This window comes from Centrocercus urophasianus, unplaced genomic scaffold (genome assembly GCF_019232065.1).
Source record: "Centrocercus urophasianus isolate 14NV4802_14NV808 unplaced genomic scaffold, USGS_Curo_1.0 seq_440, whole genome shotgun sequence".
NCBI classification, from domain to species: domain Eukaryota; kingdom Metazoa; phylum Chordata; class Aves; order Galliformes; family Phasianidae; genus Centrocercus; species Centrocercus urophasianus.
The window spans coordinates 18,680-37,637 of NW_024885023.1; the positions used below are offsets into that span (position 1 = coordinate 18,680).

At 50.9% G+C, this 18,958-nt stretch overlaps 2 protein-coding genes across 3 annotated transcripts; both read right to left on the reverse strand.

The window, feature by feature from the left end:
- Nucleotides 1-299: 299 nt before the first annotated feature.
- On the reverse strand, nucleotides 300-5,970 carry NECAP2 (NECAP endocytosis associated 2). The gene is made up of 8 exons (XM_042834265.1): nucleotides 5,845-5,970; nucleotides 4,903-5,003; nucleotides 4,260-4,364; nucleotides 3,522-3,603; nucleotides 3,220-3,328; nucleotides 2,372-2,552; nucleotides 1,766-1,850; nucleotides 300-1,503 (listed from the first exon to the last, which is right to left on the reverse strand). The coding sequence occupies exons 1-8, from the start codon at nucleotides 5,931-5,933 to the stop codon at nucleotides 1,455-1,457; spliced, it is 801 nt and encodes a 266-aa protein (XP_042690199.1). The 5' UTR covers nucleotides 5,934-5,970; the 3' UTR covers nucleotides 300-1,454.
- A 517-nt stretch (nucleotides 5,971-6,487) lies between these two features.
- Nucleotides 6,488-18,805, reverse strand: SZRD1 (SUZ RNA binding domain containing 1). Of its 2 annotated transcripts, none has more exons than XM_042834262.1 (4): nucleotides 18,707-18,805; nucleotides 10,767-10,816; nucleotides 9,665-9,919; nucleotides 6,488-9,047 (listed from the first exon to the last, which is right to left on the reverse strand). In XM_042834262.1, exons 1-4 carry the CDS (start codon nucleotides 18,755-18,757, stop codon nucleotides 8,945-8,947), a joined length of 459 nt encoding a protein of 152 aa, XP_042690196.1. In that variant the 5' UTR covers nucleotides 18,758-18,805; the 3' UTR covers nucleotides 6,488-8,944. The 2 variants fall into 2 exon arrangements, with proteins under 2 accessions (XP_042690196.1, XP_042690195.1); XM_042834261.1 differs by having other exon boundaries at nucleotides 9,665-9,922.
- Between the last annotated feature and the right edge of the window lie 153 nt (nucleotides 18,806-18,958).

Sequence of the window (18,958 nt, forward strand, 5' to 3'; positions counted from 1 at the left end):
GGACAGTCTGGCTTATGAAGATGTTCACCCCAGAGCCACGCCGAGGCTCCCTGCTGGGCTTTGGGGCCACAAGTCCTCAGCTGTCCCCTTTACTTTCCTGATTCCTTACCTTCTTTGCCCACAGGGCTTCAAAGCCACTGCTAAGCAACAGCCATGTGTTGTGCCTCGCTGTTTCCCCAGCACCAAGAAGGAGGGAAAGCACAAAACCACCCCAACATCAAATCCCCACCTCGAAGGAAGCCCCACGGTCCCACCCTGAGCACACAGGGGCTGATCTCAGGGCTGCAAAACGACACACCTGGCATCAAAATGATTTTATTGTTCCCTTGGAAGTGTGACATCTCTCACCCGGCCCTGTGAGCTGCCAGGGCAAAGCGAAAGCTCTGCAATGGAAATGCTCACCCGTCCAGTTGAGAATGGAAATAATAACTGAAACACTGAAAAAATAGCACAACTCTGTACTGTGAAAGGCCTTCACCATAATATAAATAGGTAAGAAAATACTTGGGAGCTTTTTCAAAGAGGAATCTCAACCCCAGCTCGGTTCAAGAGACCAAGTTTGTCTTTCATTGCATATATTCCAATAATAAAGTCTCTGCAAAACGAATACAAATCTCTCTTCGAAATAGAGGGGAAAAAAAAACACCAAAAACCAACCTTACTGGAGCAGGAAAATAGGAACTCCAGCACTGTGCTCACATTTAGCTGCACACAGCAGTCGTGTTCCCCACCCCCCACACTGCAGGGAGTGCTGGAAATATCAGGGGTGATGCTCAGCACCTTGGAAGCACATTGCCTGCACGGTGCTGTCAGCAGCAGACAAAACAAGGCCTTGCACACAAGAAGTCTCCAGGAGGATGCTCCCCCCTGTTTGCCAGACTGAAAGGTTTCAGTGGCCCAAATGCATGAGGAGAAAGTGGAGATGGTGCCAGGGGCAGCCCTGTGCTGCACACCTCAACCCATCTCTATTGCATCAGAATTGAGAGAAAAATGCCCAAATTGGGCAGCAAAAGAGCTGCCAGCTGAGTCCTCTATCAGTGCCCTGAGCACTCTCACGTCACCAAGGGGACACGGGGTGCCATGAAGCTGCCACATTTTTGCAGCCCTGCTAGTGCAGTAAGAAAGGAAGGAAAGAAGACACAAGAAAGGTCACTGAAGCCTCAACGGTTTGCAGTGATCCAGGCACAAAATACCCAGAAAAGGCCCCCAGCTCTGAGGGTGCTGGCGTGGAATTTGGTAAGGCACGTGCTCATTGGTCAACCAGCACCAATTTCTGCTTTTCAACTCCAGCATCAGATTTTGGGGTCTTGTTTCTTGTCAGAGGGGGCCAGGGGAGTACAATGCCACCATAAGTGACGAGTGAGGTGTCCTTAAGCAGCAGGAGCACTTCCCACTGCTGCTTTGGTCCTGCAGAAATTGGCACAATCTTCCTCCAGTGCCTGTGAGGAGCTGGCTCAGAACTGCACCCAGCCTGCATTTGCCTGTGTCTGGTTAGAATCTGACCTGAAGAGAGAAAGAGAGAGAAAAAGAGAGTTTGGACACAGAGAAAAGAGGGTTTAGACATTAAAAAAGGAGGGTTCAGACACTAAAAGGAGCAGCAGCACAGGTCGCCTGGTGCCAATCCATAACTCTCCCCCACACACGGCCAGGCACAGCAGCTTCTCACCTTTCAAAATCTTATTTTAGTGAGAGTAAAACCAGCAGGATTGGGTTCTAACGCTGCAGGCTTTGGCCCAAGCAACCTGCAAACCCCACGTGGCCTCACCCTGAAGCTTTGGTGAAGTCACCCCAGACGTCGGTGGCAGGGGCAGAGGGAGCAGCAGTGGGCTGTGGCCAGGACAGCAGGGAGTCTGCAGCAGCCAGAGGAGCCAGAGAGAGAGGAGAAAAAGGAAAACTGTTACTGACAATGATTCCTCCCAGATTCTCTGCATTCAAGAAGATGCTATTTTGCTTTTCCACACACCCACTGCTCGAATGCAGTCAGTTCACCGTTCCAACCTGACTGGGGTTTAAGATGAACTTTGCAGTGCTGCACACAGATGGTGACAGGCCAGGCAGGAGGGCCAGGATTCACGCAGGGACTTTCTAAACATGCTGTGCTTTCAGCTTGCAAAATATGTGTGCAAAACTTACGCTTCCCAAACAATCATGAAACACAGAGTAGCTCTGAACAGTTAGGGGATATTAAGACAAGCAGGATGGCTTTGTGATCCCATTCCCCTCAGTGCCTCAGTTCCCCTCATCCAACGGGGCTTCAGCACCTTCTCCTCCTGCAGCTCAAGAGGAACATCAAGGTCTTTCTTTCTATGTGCATCTTAACAGTTAAAACTGAATCTAAAGAGCCCTGCAGCCATTTCTGTGAGACACAGACCTGTGATGGGGGTACCAGGGAGCCGGGTAGGTGGGGGAAGTGAAGATGGTGGCTGCTCCCCAGAAGGAAGAGTTGGCATGGAAGATTTTCCTCCTGGAGGTGGTGGGAGCAAGCTCAGCCCCCCAGGGCCTGCAGAACGTGGTCTGGTGTTCCCTGCTGCTCCTTCTTTTTTCTTCATATTCTGAAAGGAGACAAGAGAGGGAAACTTCAGGTGGAACCACGTTTAAATCCAGAATCAGAGCGTGATTCTACTTCTTCCTCCCAGCCAATGCTTTCAAGTAGCCCAGCAGCTCAGATGCTTTGTTCTGGGGGAAAAAGATCGCTGTGCTACATTCTCCTGGTGCAGCAACAGGTGTTGAACCACAGATGTTTTCATCTGTGAATCCCCACCACGTAGCCACAGACCAGGTTCTGTGACTGGGAACCATAAGACACCCCACTACAAATCATTGCAGGCAGCAAGGGCATGAACAGCACTGCACCAGGCTTCCTTTAGCAAGGGGATTTCATGAGAAAGCCACTGCTTCCTCTTATGCCACAAACCACAGCAGAGGGGAAAAACAGATTGTGAGGGCTGAGCGTGAAGGCAGACAGCTTGGCTGGAGTCTGCATCTCTAAGAAGCAGTGTTTCACAGCTAACTAGAAATGAGGCTAACAAAAGAGGCTAACAGACCATTCTTGATGCTTTCATTTCCCAAAACGTTGCAAAAAAAAAGAAAAAAAAAAGGAAGGGTTTTGGTGCTGTTTCTCTTTCAGTCTTTCAGGACAATCACCAAAGCCACAGGGCAGCGTTTTTATACGTTATGAAGTGTACAGGGGGAAACATCTGGAGCAGCAAAAAACCTCACCGCGATGTTAAGCTTGATGGTCTGCCCCTCCTTGAAGCCCAGGTCCAGTTTGGGTGCCTGGTCAGGGTTTTCAGCCTGCTTGGCCAGCTCGTTCTGTTGCCTCACCCACCTGCAGAAAGGCAGGAAAAAGGAAAAAGACTCGTAAGCTGCAGCCCTCTTTGCACTACGCTTCAATTCAAATGAACTGGGCACAGGGAACCAGGAGCAAACAGCTCCCTCACCCCCAGCACTTGGAACGAACACCTGCAGCCGCCACGTGGAACCAGCAAGTCAAGAGGACAAAAGGAGAGGCACCAACTCACTTGAAATGGTCCTGGAGAGCAACGTTGAAGTCAAAAGCATCCCCTCGATCCACAAATCCAACTCCAATGAAAGCACGGCGGCCTGGGGAAGGAGGAAGGGTAAAGGCTAGAAATGCAAAACAGGGTAAAAGCCAGGGATGCAGCCCAGAAGTGGGGGGACAGCCAATTTCACACCCCTGCGACTGTCAGCTCCTCCAGCTGGAGCTGAGAGGAATTCTGATGACAGCAGGGCTGAGGTTAGGATTGGAGCTGCACTTCTTTCTTCCTTCTACAAAGAAAGGAACAGCCAGCAAGTTCCAAGCAGGGAAAGCAGTGTTACACTGTCAGCAGGGCTGTAACGTGAGGCTGGAAGAAAACTGCAGCCACTCTTTCAGTTAGCAAAGCTGTGTTTACATCATCACTTCAGCTTGAATGGATTTAAAGAACTAGCAAAACCCAGCTTTCAAATTCATATAAGTGAATCAACACGGAGGCTGGCATCACAGTGACAGTCCTACACAGCTGTGTCCTGCATGCTGAGCAGTAGATTAAACTAGTAGATTAAAAGATATTTTTTTTTTTACTAGCAAAAGGCAGAGCATGAAGAGGTGATCTGTCCATTCATCACTGCAGGCAGGGACTATTTAGCTCTCAACCACACGAATCATTCACCAGTAAGAACTCAGAACAAGCTCTGAGTGTTTTCAAGATCTGCTCCCCCCCAGGCCTGTGTCTGCCAGCACCAAAACAGCACCACACCGTTGCCATCCTCGATCCGGATGACGAAGTATCTGCTGGAGTCTGTCACACTCTCCACAGCAATGCCAGGGAACTGCTCCACGGGGGCCTGGGCAAAAAGCTCTCCTGAAAAAAGAGAAGCAGGTGTGAGTTAACGTGCCAGTGCAGCACATCAACACCACTCTCCTTGCTGTGAGGATGAACATAAAGGCAGCAGCCTGCGTGCAATAAATGGGTAAACATGACCCGCTTCCTCTGCAGCAGCAGCTTGGGAGGCAATTAAGAATCCAGGAGATGGAAAAACTGGCCAAGTGACTTGTTGTGATGACAGGAAGCTTGGAGGAAGAGAGATCAGATCCTGCTTGCCTTATTTTGGCAGATCCACATCATTTCATTCCACCAGATAAAGCTTCCCCAGCCGTAGGCACGAACGCTTTTCCTGGCTCAGTTACCAATGCTCAACAAAGGAGCCTCCCACTATCTGGTGCTACATGGCACCACACTCTGGAGGTGACAAACCAGCTCATTAACGCTCAGCAGATGGATTCAAAAAACAACACACAGCTGCTTTGCAGTGACACCATGCTCAGGTCTGCCCCGCCAGCAGCCCAATGCCCCCCTGGGGTGACAGGAAAGCCGTTCTGCTGCAACCCTTCCTCCTCACCTGAGGTTTTGTCCTCCAGCTTGATGAAGGCAGTCTTGCCCTTGGCGGTGATGCGCAGCCTGCCGCTCCATGCTGGCTGGTCAAGCTGCCACTCCGCAGCTCTGCAGGGAGAGGAAAAGGTGACCGACCTCTGGGGTGCCCCTGCGGTCCTCAGGCAGCAGCAATGAGACAATTTTATGGCATGGTAACGTATCACAAAGCCTCACAAAGTGAGACAGCATGTGAGGGAACCTGCTTGCACCTGGGCTTGCTGCAGACAGGCAGCACGCATCACGAGACCTCGCATCTCACCCCAAATCTGCTGACCACTTGCAGAAGCACTGGGGGACAGACCCATAGTTCTGCACTGCACAGTACAGAAAGGTTTCACTTCCCCTTCTGCGGAATCACCAGCTTGAAAACAGCGTTAGGGCAACGCAAGCCACGCTGGTGAGGGGATCCTTGTGGAACATCTCAGTTTTCATAGAATTATAGAGTGGTTTGGGTTGGAAATCTCCCATCGTGGGGACACCATCCAGCAGCTCATACTGCCCAAGACCCTTCCGGCCTGGCCAGGAATACATCCAAAAAGGGGCATCCACAGCTCCCAAGGCAGCCTATGCCAGGGCATCATCGCTTCAGGGTGAATAATTTCTCCCTACTTCATTTCCCCTCGTCCTGCCACTACCAAACCCTGTCCAAGAGCCCTTCCCGGCTTCCCTCTCAGCCCTACAGGCACCGAAAGGCCGTTATAAGCCCTCCCGCAGCCTTCCCGGCCGCTGGGACTCGATGACCTCGGAGGCCTTTTCCAACCTCGGCGATTCTATCGTTCTTCTCCAGGCACAACAACCCTCAACCTCCCCTCGCAGCGGGGCTGAGTGGCCTGCAGCCCAACGGCGGGGCCTGGCTGCCTGCGAGAGCTCCAAGGCCGCACCAGGCCCAACCCCCGGCGCCGCACCGCACCTGTAGCCGCGGTTGGAGGCCCTCGGCGGCACTCGGTAGACGTGCACGGCCGGCTTCACGCACAGCACCGCCTCGTAGTCCTCCTCCATGGCCGCCAGCACGACGGAAGGGCGCCGGCGACTCTATGGTACCGCCCGCCTCGGGGCGGGGAGAGGAGGAAGGGAAGCACTTCCGGTGCGTGCTGAGCATCACGCTTCGCAACTGCGCCCCCTGCCGGTCGGGAGGTGCATTGCAGGCAGGGGGACGCGCTCTGAAGGCACGTTTTTCCCTAAATCACCTTAAAATAAAAACATTGAGAAAGGACTCCATCCTGCTCCTCCTCGGCTCAGCCAGCCCCACAACCTCTCCTCACGCTACTGAGCAAAGAATGGAGAGCAGCCCAGCCCCAAAATTCTCCTGTTCCCATCCCTGCGCTCGGAAGTTCAGCTTCTCCTTCCCACGAGCTCAGCCCTTGTAGCCCAAAGAGGACAGATGTCCCTCATCTCATCCATAGCACCTCAGAACCACGCCAGCTGTCCCACAAGGTGACACAAACGCTTACCATGGCCAACAACAGCCGATGGATTTTTGGGGTTCCCATTGTGGGGAATGGGAGAAAAAAAAAAAGGGAGGCGGTAAAGCGACGAGACGGAAGCAGGCCGTGAAAAAGTTTAAACACATTTATTGAAAATACAATTTATAAAATGTTTCTCTGCATACTCGGGCGCGCTCTGACGGGGCGGCGGGAGAAGCTCTCGGCCCCACGAAAGAAGGCGCGTGCCCAGGGACCACCGTCTCGCCCTGCCTGCAGGTCGGGAGCAGCCGCCACGGCTGAGGCATCGGCGCACGGTCAGTGCTGGAGAACAAGGTCGGGTGTGCAAGGAGAAGGGTGGTAGGCACCTGACGGACGGGAGGAGACATCTAACATTGGCAAGGTAGCGGGAAGCTACGCCAGGAGCTGGGGTTGGGGTTGTTGTGCCAGCTGCCAGCCTTCTGGAATAGAAGCTATCGAGCGGTCGTTAAGGAAAGGTGCGGTGACTACAGTTATTGCTAATGTCCTTCTCCCCTCCTGCTCCCACCCACCCCAAATAAATCAGTTTCACAGACGCGCCTCCAGCCTGAGAGGGAGCTCAGTAAGCAGCAAGGTTATAGCTTCTAAAGCCACGGAGATGGGTTGGGATCCTGGTGGGACGAGGCTTCTGCCATTCCCACCTCGTCACCCTCCTTCGCCAGTCACTCAGGGTTCCGGGAACTCACGTGGAGGGTGACACAGGGTCAAGGAGCCAACTGACATTCTAGCAGATGCCATCTCTTTTTTGTACACAGGTAGTTTTATTTTACCTTTTTTTAAGCCGTGTTTCCATCCACGTCTTTCCAGATGGGAGTTTCCCCATACAACATGGCATGGCACAGTCACTTCTGTTCAGTCAGAAGGCATCAGGTTTGCTCATTTACCATATCTGCCAAGCACAAAGCATCTGGCAACACTGCACCCGTACAGAATAATCCTCTGACAGCCAACAACAGCATTTTCTAGGTACTGAGCACGCAGCAATCCGCCGGCCCGCGGCCATTTCAGCTGAATGAACAGTCGAGGTCCTCACGACACGCAGAAACGCCTCCACGCCTGACGTCGCCCGTTACATCCCCTCCAAGAAGAGCCTTAGTGTTCATCTAATCCCTGGAGACAGGAATATCAAGATAGGCCAGCTTTGTCTAGCGTGCATTAGGACAGACAGCACTGCGCACGGGGGAAGCATCCACGTTCAATAGCATCCTGTGACACACACCAGCTCCTCATGGCTCTTCTCCACCACCACCGCCATCCTGGGAAGCTTTCAGCCTACAAGCTGCCCGAAATCCTGCCTCTTCGTGGGAGCAGGAGCAGCAAGAGCAATCCATTCCCTGAAGCCCAGCGGAAAGCTGGCCGTTACCACCCACAGCGTACGACGATGGGGAGGTTTCCAGACTTGATTGAACACATTTTGTTCCTAAATGTCTGTGATTTCTAGAAGCGTGTGTATCAGGTACAGCACCGGCTCGTACCGTAACAGAGATCAGAGTCTTCAGTCCATTGTAAGCCACTTCGGTTTCAACCTTTGGAGCAGCGGCCGTCCCGCTCCCCGCCGTCACATCAGCCACCACGCAGGCTGGACGGAACGCAGCTCTTCACCATGGGTTCATTTCATGGAGCAGATGAGAGCCACGCAGCACTATTACCCTCCTAGCCTGCACGTCCAGGTGTCACAGAGCCCTAGCTCCCCGCAGATGAGCTCTGCTGCAAGCAGTAACCACACAGCAGGCATTTTCATGGGATCTGTCTACATTCCCTTCTCCCCACATACAAAAAGATGTATTTAAAGTTTTTTTTTCCCCTCAAGCCAGCAGAAAACACTAGCCAAGCTTTAACAGGTGCAATACACAAACCAGGTCATTGGACTCCACTGGCTCCCAGGCCATGGCAAGCAGAAAGGCTGGGCACCCAGAGTCCAGTTTGCTTGGCAGTGGTAGAAACACAGAACGAGAAGCTAAGCTTGTCAAACCCTAACCACTAAAGTTGCAGGAATTCAGTGAAGTTCCTTTTCAAACACTTAGCTACCTCTCTCAGTTAAAACAAACTAAACAGTTAAAACCCTTTCCATGCACTCCCTTGAAAGTCAATCCGATATACGAACAGAAAACAAAAGGAAAAAAAAAATAAAATCAAAAGATATCCTTTGAAACAGAACTTGCTCTTAAAGTGATGAAGACAAAATGTGTGTCTGGGGAGGCTTCCCATTTTTTTCCTAAATCCCAGGTTACAAGTACAACAAACATTATTGCTGGCACTGGCTTGAACCAAAGTGGCACACATGACTCTTTGCACCTGTCCGAGTCCTTTACCCTCCCCTCCCCTTCCTGCTTACAGTGACTGGGGACAGCCCTCGTCAGTTTGCTGATCACAGTGCATGGAGCAGGGAGGTCACAGTGCGTGGGGTTGGAGGTCACAGTGGGCAGAGCAAAGGGGATCACAGTGCAAGTAAACCAGGTAGTTCCCTTTGCTCAAGTCCATTTGTCCGCCACAGCAGCGCGACCCGTGGCAGCTGACCCTGCTTTCTGCAGCATCCTCTCATGCCCACGTTTATCTGCGTTGTTTGAAGCCTTGTGAACCATCGGGGCCCAGGGGCTGCCTAATCACATTATTGGGCTGCCTGATGTCCTCTGGCTGGGAGATCCTCGTTGGCCTGCAAGGACAAAGGAGAGGGCGAAGCAATGCATCTGTGGAATGTAAGGCATGTAATTCACATACTCCTCTACTTGCTTTGGTGGAAAGCTGCAGGACGACTGTTGCAGACCTGCTGCATTTCTCCCTGGGATAAAGGAACACGATCAAAAATAAACTGATGCTTCATTTCTTCCCTGAAGTTTTCAAAGTCTTGTTCCCAAGTGGCCAAGACCCACACTACAACTACAAAGGAAAGGCCTTAAACAACCTGGACTCATTTCAGAGTGCTTACTTTCAACTTTCCCATTGATGACAGCAGCTCCATCAAGCCTACCTTGTCTTTGCTGAGGTTTTATGTCGTGTCAAAGTTGCTTGCACTCCTCTCTATATCCCCAGATTGCTCTCTCAAGGATTTAAGATAACCTTTATTGCCTTATCGGGCACAAGCACTTCCTCTAGCTGCCAAAAATCTGAACGGTAAGTTGCTGTTTACAAACAAAACGCTCCTTTCTCCTTGGCTGGCCTCATTTAATACTCCAAGGAGCACATCTCCTCTTTCCCCTGCTTGGAAGGTATTTGCACAGAGCACGCACACAGACGTCACTTTCCCGCCCCCGGTGCCAAGTCTGCTCTCACCTATCTAGAATGGGTTTCTCCTGCTCCTCTTCAGGGCTGGCGCTGCCCAGTATTCGTTTCCTGGCCTCGGCGTACTCTGCCTCCCTCTGTGCCAGGGACTTGACAGGGAACGCCGGTCTGGTGGTGGAGTTGGGGTTGCTGAGCACACCGTTGGTGGCCGGCCGCTTCAGGATCCGGATCTGAGGGGGGGGACCTGAAGGAACGCTGTCGTCCTGAATCACGATCGGCACTTTAGGAGGAGATTTGGATTTTCTACTGCTTGAAGAAAAAAAAAAAAGCAACAAACAAACGCACGGCATTCGATCAGCGCTTGTTTTCACCGCAAGCACGCTTTGCTGTTCATTCTGTATGCGGCTTCCTCCCAGCCAAATGTCATTCCTGTGACTAAGAGGCAGCTGTAACAATTAGAGACCTTGTTGTATTTGTAACCCTAAAGTAGAGGCAGGCAGGTTTGCAGATTAGCTCAGCAAGGGGCAGAAAACGCCAACCTCTGATGCGTTCAACATCTTGAAACTCAAGCAAAGGAGACTCTGAGCAGAGGTAACTTGACTTTTGATTTGATTCACCAAAGATTTTCCAAAACAAAGTGTTTACACATCTTCAAAGGCACTGGTGTAGGCGCTTTAATTCCACTCCTTGCCAGGCCTTAGAGCCAACCTTGGCCCCAGTCTGTTTCAATTCTCACTGACCCTTTTCTGCGTGGGTATGGGAATCCTTGAGAAACAATACCGTGACTCTAAGCAGTGTGCCAGCAATCAAAAGGAAACAAACAAAAATATGCCTCAGAAGTGATTAGAAGTACCTGTGCTAGGAGGCAAGACACCCCCACTCCAACCCAAACAAACAGGAAAATTAAGCCTTACTGATGCAAGACATGGTGAGCCAATTTAGGCTACAAGCTGCGATTACCTGACTCACTCATTTCTTCCTCTGAGTGCCTTTTTCATACAGGGCTTCACCATAACTGGAGCTACAGCCAGTCTGGGAGACCCAGCTCTGAAATAAAATCACTCCTAAGAACCTTTCCTTTACTCTGCTACAGACCAGAGGGGCCCCCTGGTGGCACCACTACAGATTCCACTTGCACACTGACAGCAGTTACCTTTCCTTCTGCGTGATCTTCAGCTTCTTTTCCAATCGTCTGTCTATTTCCTACAGAGGAAGGAAGAAAAAACAAAAATGTGAAGGCTCATCTTTGAGATCAGAGTACGAATCTGCCTGCAAACACCTTTGTTTCCAGCAATGCCTCACTGTGAAAGGCAGAGACAGAACGCCTCTCAACCTGAGGATGGCTTGCAGAGGAAAGCAAAGCCCCTTCATTCACTGCACCCATGAATACACCTACAGCAGGCTGAAGTTGCAGAGCAGGGTGGATGGGCAGCTGCGAGGTGTTCATCTCCCCTGGAGAGCAATTTTCACTTTCAGAACTTCAGCTGTAAGAAAGCTCTCTTATGGGCAGAAAAAAAAGCTCCACAGACATTCAGCAAAGTGCTCCCAGGTGGAGCAGGGACTGGCACCAGACCTCCCTGCCAAAGAACCCCTGGAAGCAGCAGCTGGGACGACACACAGCAGCACAGACATGGAGCCTGCAGCCATCCTGAGGACTAGCCAGCAGGTCTGCATTCCTGCTGCTTGCTTTGAGAACCTGCCTTCACCAAAATATCCTCGCCCTGCCCAACCTGCACCCAGAGACTCACCGAGCTGCAGTAGCCAACCATGCTTTTTCCTCCTATGCCTCTTGTCTGCTTTTGCAACAGAGCTGCCAAGTCAATCAATACACGGAAAGAAATCTTCATTACCCTGAGAGCCAACAGTGTGGCTTTAAGCTTGCTGACCTCTGTTGAAAGCTTGCACCTGTCTTACAAAAGGTGTTTACGTTTTGCACTTGGGGCAATTACACAAAGAAACTTTGCTAAACAGAAAAATAAAGCTCTCAGCCCCTCCGGTCTCTAAGTAACCTATCCCAACAAGATGCACCTCACCATGGCCTTTAGATCCCCATGACTGCAGACTGCATAAAAGGGCTTCCAAAACAGCAATGCGTTTTAGTTAACTGTCAGTAAAGAGGGAAAAAAATAGCTGGGAGTGTCCCCGTTTTACCATCTGATAACTGGTAATGCTGCAGGAAAGGTCATGCTCCTGGCAGGATGCAGTCACTCTGCTTTTCAGGTCAGTTTGCTTAACTACACCACAAGCCTGCTGCCAGCAGAGCCTGCCCTGCTGTCAAGAAGCATGCACAGCCTGGTGAGGAGCTGCACTGCCCCACATCCTCACTCCTACACTTCTTTGCAGTTACTCCCCAGTGAACAAGGAATGAATGCAAGCCATGACACACCACCAAAGTGTGGTGCTACTCATGGTCATGCAGCCCTCAGCAGCCTCCAGCTGGAAATACACAGTTCTGAGTTGTTTCTCAAAGATTTTGTTGGGTGAGACGTTGAATTTTCTTCCCAGCTCTATATGAGGAAGCCACATTCGTTTCCTAGGAATAAAACACAGCATTGAGCTGAAGGCCAAATCTCAACGAATCCCTCTGCTGAGGGCAAACACACCTGCAGCTTCCTTCCCTTTCAAGAAGGCTCAAATTTCAGAAGAAAATCCCACCCCAAACGTTGCTCAGGAAGATGGAGCCTCCTGCCCACGTGGATGGAGGAACGGCCAGCCAGGAAGGCAGCAGGGAAGCGGATATCCTGACCAAGGATGGAAGTGATTTAGAGCAGCTAGCAACAAACAATGACAGCCAAACCAAGGCCAGGGGGTTAGCTCATCTGTCTACCCTCCACCAGAAGAGGTTACATCCTACTATAGAACACTTTTTCAAACCTGAACACATGGCTGTACCCCTCCAGGGCTGTCTGGAATGAAGCTTCTTTAGATACCCCTTCATAAATACCTCCCACGTTGGTGAGGGCTGTAGGGTGCAAACCCCCAATAATCTCCACTCATTCCTACCAGGAGGAGGATTTTTCCAGTGCCATGCAGCAAGTACAGAGATCAGAACCAGCACGTCAACCCTCAGCCCAATGCTGGCTGTACAACACTCTGCCCACGGCGCAGAAGGAAGATCCGGTTCTGTTCTCCTCTCTTCCCTTCCCAGCTATGCTTCTGCATTCCTGCAGGCCCTGTGAGTCAGTCCTGGGGTTAATGCCACGTTCTTTACCTCGGATGGCCAGATCCTGTCATTGCAAAGCGTCATTTCAACCCCACCACCTGAAAAACACTCTGATTAATGTGGCTGTCACAGTGATTGAGTGCTGCTGGGCAGCTCTTCAACCTCTCATGCACCAGGGACGTCCAGCCTACATTCTCTGCTGCCAGAACCTACAGCTTCCTCATCTAGAAAGAAACACAGCCTTCATTTACCTAGCATAGGCAAGGGTATCCCAAGGAATCCTTCAAAACCTACCATCAGAACACCCTAAATGAGTCCTTCACCCAGATTTTCCCTTTCCTACAACTACCAAGTGCTTGGCACTTCTGCTGCCTCGTTCCTCTGGCAGCCATAATATGAGGAGATGGATGCTGTCTTTTCCTAAGCAAAAGCCACATCACTGCAAACTCCTGATGCTTAACAGAACTATATTTCAGTAGGCACGGTGGTGATGGGCTGACAAGCTGGACTTCATCTTAAAGGTCTTTTCCAACCATAATGAGTCTATGATATTATAGGTATGAAGGAGTTCAAATTTGCAGAGCATTATCCATTCAAATGGGCAGCCCTCGATCACCAAAGCAACCCAAGGCATTAGGAAGAGACACAGCTGGCAGCTCACAACAGGGGTCACGCTGCACACAGCCACAAGCTCAGGAAGCAAAACCAGCAGATCTGTTTGCTTGCTGATGTCATTCTGTTTGCACTGCTCTATCTCATGTTGCATTGCCATCGAGCTGTGGATAACAAGATAAAATTAGGACCTGACTTACGGCCCAAGTGCCAGAAGCACTACAACAAGCAAAAGGCATGCATGCAGAGGAGGGGGGAGCCCACATGGCACTCAAGGACACCAAGCTGCACAGAAGCTGGGCAGGTCACGCTGTACAAAGCCAGTTATTAATCTTCTGATGGTGAGAATGCATTAAGGAGTTTCTCCTAGCTTTCATTCCCCAAACAAGCATATTTATAACCAAAAGTGAAGCATCATTCGTGCCCCCGTGCTTTTATAAACACCCTTCTCAAAGATTAGCAGGGAATCTCAACAAACTATTTTTAGTGCTATTATGTCTAGATGCTAAAAGGGACCCAGCAGCCAGCAGGGAGAAGACACTGTTCTGACATTTAAACTGCATTTGTAGATGAGGACGTAATGGAAGCTGAGCTCCAGTCCCATCACAACCAACTTTCCAGCCCAGGAAAAAAAACAACAAACAGCAAAGCATGTGAGGATCTCTGTGCCTCCTGGAAAGCAATTAGGTGAGGACTGCAAACAAACCTATTTAGACTCAGTGCTCCTGAGGCAGACTCATAGAACCATAGTTTGAAGTGAGGCACAAGCAGAGAACCCCAAGTTAGCCCTGACTGCTGCCTCAAGCACTTGGTTGGAATAACGATGGCATGTCAGATATTTGTAAATTACCCCTCTGCAAAAGATCTCCAGACCTCCGAAAGGCAGCAACTCCAAGCTGGTGGGAAAGGAATTAACAAAGCAACTGCTGGCATTTATTTCTTCCAGGTTTGCTGAGTAACTTTAACAATGCCTCAGCACAGGCAAAGACTTCAGCTCCCTAAAAATCCCTTACATCAGCAGGATTTCTCCCCTCTGCCTCCAAAATGCAGTTACTTGACAGAGGAGATACTCACCAAGAGGGCCACACTGGAGCTCAGAGCTGCCACTGATAAAGGAAGCTGCGCTCTCTTCAAAAGCTGCTAACATTTCACATGAACAGCTCTGGAAAAACATTAACCGTGCTCTTTGATGTATTTGCTGGGGACACTTCTGAATACAACCTGCTACCTTGCCAAAAAACAAGAGCGTGAGACCAAACCCTGAAAGAGGGAATGAGTCTGGAGCTGCATCCTCATCCACCGAGCACAGGCACCACAAGGTACCCTGAAAACACCATCCAGTGAGAGCAGCAACAGATGATCCCCAGGTAGCAAACTGACTCCTCGCTAGCGACTCATTTCTTCCCTCTGAAGATATATAAATCTTCTGTTAATTACTAGAACTTCCCAATTCCTGAGGCTAGTGGGAGTCAGGCTGCTCCATTAATTAATTTGCCAAGTTGCTCTGCTTACAGTAACCCTGGCAGTGCACCGTACCCAACGTGATGCCAAGAAAGCCACAGCTGCTTTCAGCTGCGTGGCACCTATATCTTCCATAGGTAGGTAAAGCTCCTCAGCAGCTACAAAACACAGGAATATCTTTAGGAGCAAGCCTGGCCAGGGTCCCATCCTCAGCCAGGCAAATACAGGGGGAAGCACTGAAGAAGGCTGCAGTTTCTCCTCCCTCCCCACCTTCGTGGTTCAGGGGCACAGGCAGATGCTCACCAAGGTCGTGCTGCTGAAACTGGCAGCAAACAGAGACTGCTACCAGGGGATGCTGCCTCACAGCAACATCCCATTGCAGATGCTGGCTTTATGACATGCACAGCTTGTTTGTTCCTAGTCAACGAAGCTCTTTTCTTATCAGTCTCTGCTTGGGCAACGCTGAGCAGCAGGAACAGAAAGCCTTGTTTCCTAGTTTCAAGAGTTTTAACCAATTACAAATACCTAAGGCAAATATTCAGTAAATATTCACAGAACTCACAGTGAGCCTGTCCCCCCTCTCGCTGCTTCCTGACAGCAGAAAGCACCAGTTATCCTCAGGGCTTTTCTCCAAAGCACAGCCCTACCCTGAAAGGAAAGCTGTCAGAACCCTGCTGACTTGTCCTCCAATCACACAAGCAGTCAGCAGGCTACACGGCCTGGAGGTCACAGCATTATGCTCCAAAATACTTCCCTTTCGACTTCTGTGTACTTTGATCGCATTTAGCAACAGAAGAAACGCCAGCCAAAACCCAGATGCAGGCCTTTGCAACCAATGATTCACCTGCCTCTGCTGAAGGGTGAAATCCAAAGCAGGAAGCCCAGCCTGCTCCCACCTACCATTTGCACAGAGAAGGCAGAAAGGAGCTCAGCAAGCATCAAACCCTCCTGGAACACAAAAATACCAGCAGATGATCCCCCTACCCACACACCTCCAGCTCAATGTGACCCCTGGGTACAGGCTTTTCACTCCAATTTGAAGTATGGCTTCCCATCTGATGTGTAATGATTGGTTTGACCAGGTAAATAGGCTCAAAAACACACCTCCCTTTTGTGATTTCCTTCTTCCTGGGAAGGCCACACAACAGAGAAATGAGCAATGCATGAAGTCCTATTCATGTTTACCAACCCAGGCTGTCTCCTTGATGCCTCACACTTTGATCCTGCCACCAGCCTCTTAGACAACCCCAGACAGCTCACTCACACACCAGTTCCCCCTTTGTAACTCACTGACAGCAAAACCTCCCCGTTTCAGGCTTTTCAAATACCTGTACACAGGCAGTTGTGCAACACAGAGCCTTGTTAACCAGATCTGCTGGCCTCACAAAATTCTGCTGCATCAGCTGCACAGAACTCAGATGTAACATCCCCCACGCCTGCAAAACTCCCAGGGTAGGTGAAACTACTGGAGCAGAGGTTTCTGCTTCATGTATGGGCACACAGGGTGGCACACAGCAAACGAGCTGCTCCTTGAGCTGGCAAGCACTGGGTCATTCTGATGACACAGAAAACTAGAAGACAAGCAGAAGTTGCATTAAGAAAAATAAAATCAACTCTCTTTCTTATAGCTGCTTTGACTGACCAAGTCCAAAAGAGAAGCTGCACCAGGTATTTTGGCTTTTCCCCTTTCAAAGGGCACCAGCATCCCTTCGGTGAATTAAGGTCTCAGTGCTGTTTGTAAAGCCAAATCCCCAAAAGCTACATGTGCTGCCATAATGACTAGGAAAGCCACAGCAACTCTGCTCAGCCCAAAACTGCTTCTTGCTGAGAAGCACCTTCTTCAAGACCTAGAATCTTACTGATTTAGGAGCCCAGCACCAAGAGCCACACATACAGAGGGAAAAAATGAGCATTAAATATCTCAGCATCCTTTCTGCTCCATAGAACACCCTCAGGTGACTTAGCAGAAAACTACAAACCCAGAACCACAGATCTCCCTTGGCTACATTTCTCCTATTTCCTCGAATATGTGCTGAAAGGTCTGAAGAATAACTGGTCAGGTTCACAACTGCTTACAGAGTTCAGAATATAGTTAAAGCTGCTCCTTGGCATGCTAGGTTTTATCTTTAATGTTTTACTGCATATCCCTCTGGACCATGGCTATCATATCTCTAAGTTAGGCTCTGTTCCAGACCCATGCCAGTTAAGATATAGGTGAAAGAAACCAAAGCAAATGCCTCACGACAAAAACAACATAATGATTACGGTGGCAAACCAACTTCTAAGCTCCCCCTGCACACAGTTTTTTTTCACTCATACTTTCAATAGAAAATCCACCCCACTAAAGCAGCAGATCTCAAGCCTGCTCACCGCAGCAAATTTGTCCCCAAGAAAAGCAGGTGTGCCTCAAATATATTTCAACTGCTAACAACTGACGTCAGTCACGCTGTCTGCTCCCTTTCCTGCACTGTTCCCCTTTTCAGAATCTGCCCCTGGCAGCAATAATTGCTGTAGTGACTCAGAGAGCCCCCAGCAGCACCCACTTGCTTCAAGCACAAAGCCAGAAGAGAGCAAGTCCATGTCCCCACAGGTCCATCCCAGCTTTGACTTCCTGCAGCCATCAGCAGTGACAGAGATCCTCCTTCCTGCAGGCTGCAGCATGACCTTTCTAAAATATCTTGGCTGCTAGAAGACAGCTTCCATGTCTTCTCTTGCACAATAATAACTCCTGCTGGAGACAGCTCAGTTTTCTCCTTGCTCCGAGTGCTTTTACAGGCACCCAAAGCCTGGACAACTGCAAAAGCAGCTGCAAGCGTGGTGTCAGCTCCTAGAGAAATGTCTGCTCCCCACTGTGTGGCACAAGTGTAATGTCTCTGCAGCCTGGACTTGCTGGAAAGGGGCGTCAGAAAGGACAGGCGATGAGATTTCCCTTCTAAGGGTTTTGAAAGAACACCAAAAGGTACAAGCTGTGAAGACAAACAAGACAGACAACTGGTGCCTGGGATTTGAGCAGCCCTGCAATTTTAAACCATTACTCTAGGCCTCAGCTATTATCAGCTCCCAGCCACAAGCGATGTCTCTTCATGAAGCAATTTAATGAGCCCTTAAATTAACTCCTCTATCCTATGCGAGGTTTCCCATTATCACAGGATCATGGTGCTAGCAGCAGCACCAGCCCTTCCTGGCACCTCGCAGAGACGAGGGCATTGGATTACAGCTTCTATTTTGCCCCCACCCCGCTCCCCACCTGTAACCCAATTCCTGCAGCAGCCGCTGACCAAACCCAAGCTGCCCTCTTGCTGCAGAGCCAATTGTTACAGCGTTCTTCTGTCCTCTGAGCGTCAACGAGCCCACAGAACTCCCTACAAACAGCAGCTCTCAATCAGCAGATGCAATCCTCTTTCTCAGGCTACGGAGTAACGAACCCCCCGCACACCACTTGTCCATGCTATTAAATTTACTGATTTTATTACACGATGGAAGCGTGCAGAACCCATCTGCAGCCTCTCAGCACGACACGACCCAACCACAAGCCATAAGGCCGCCTAACGGAGGCAGAGGGCTGCCCAGGAAGAGCCCCGAGCTCCCCACCGCGATCAGGGCCGTACCAACAGCCCCAGAAGAGCTGAGGCAGTACGCTGGGCCAGGCCCGAGGCGAAGCAGGGCCCAGATACTGCGGTGCGAACCGTGCACGGCTCCACAGCCCTGCCGCAGCCTCGCGCCGTACAGGCCGCGGCCCCTTTAAGAGGCCTACCGGCCTCTCCCGGCCAGCCGCCACCTCAGGAGCCGCCGCGCCATCCCCCACTCCTCCCTCTACGCCCCCTCTTCCGCCTCGGCCGACCGGGAGCCGTCCTCACCCCGCTGTCGGCCGCCTCCTCCCAGCTCTCGGCCACCTCCTCATCTTCCATTTTAATTCCCCTCCGCCGCCGCCGCCGCCAGCCCAGGACCAGCGCATGCGCGCCCCGCCCCCTTCCTCCGTGCGCCTGCGCGGATACAGCCTCTGCCAATCACGGCGCGCCTGCTGCGCCTGCGCGCTGAGAGGAAGCGGGCGACCTCGGGGACGGTGAGGCAGTGCGCATGCGCGGTGGCCAGCTGCGGGAAGCCACGTG

What these genes read in the sequence shown, in the direction of transcription:
- NECAP2 (XM_042834265.1), bottom strand. Translation starts at nt 5,933, where the DNA reads ATGGAGGAGGACTACGAGGCGGTGCTGTGCGTGAAGCCGGCCGTGCAC. An exon ending in GCCTCCAACCGCGGCTACAG is followed by an intron (nt 5,004 to 5,844) that starts GTGCGGTGCGGC and finishes CTCTCCCTGCAG; the next exon opens with AGCTGCGGAGTGGCAGCTTG. An exon ending in GACTTCACCAAAGCTTCAGG is followed by an intron (nt 1,504 to 1,765) that starts GTGAGGCCACGT and finishes TTCTCTCTTCAG; the next exon opens with GTCAGATTCTAACCAGACAC.
- SZRD1 (XM_042834261.1), bottom strand. Translation starts at nt 18,757, where the DNA reads ATGGAAGATGAGGAGGTGGCCGAGAGCTGGGAGGAGGCGGCCGACAGC. An exon ending in AGGAGGCGGCCGACAGCGGG is followed by an intron (nt 10,817 to 18,706) that starts GTGAGGACGGCT and finishes CTTCCTCTGTAG; the next exon opens with GAAATAGACAGACGATTGGA. An exon ending in AAGATCACGCAGAAGGAAAG is followed by an intron (nt 9,923 to 10,766) that starts GTAACTGCTGTC and finishes TTTTTCTTCAAG; the next exon opens with CAGTAGAAAATCCAAATCTC.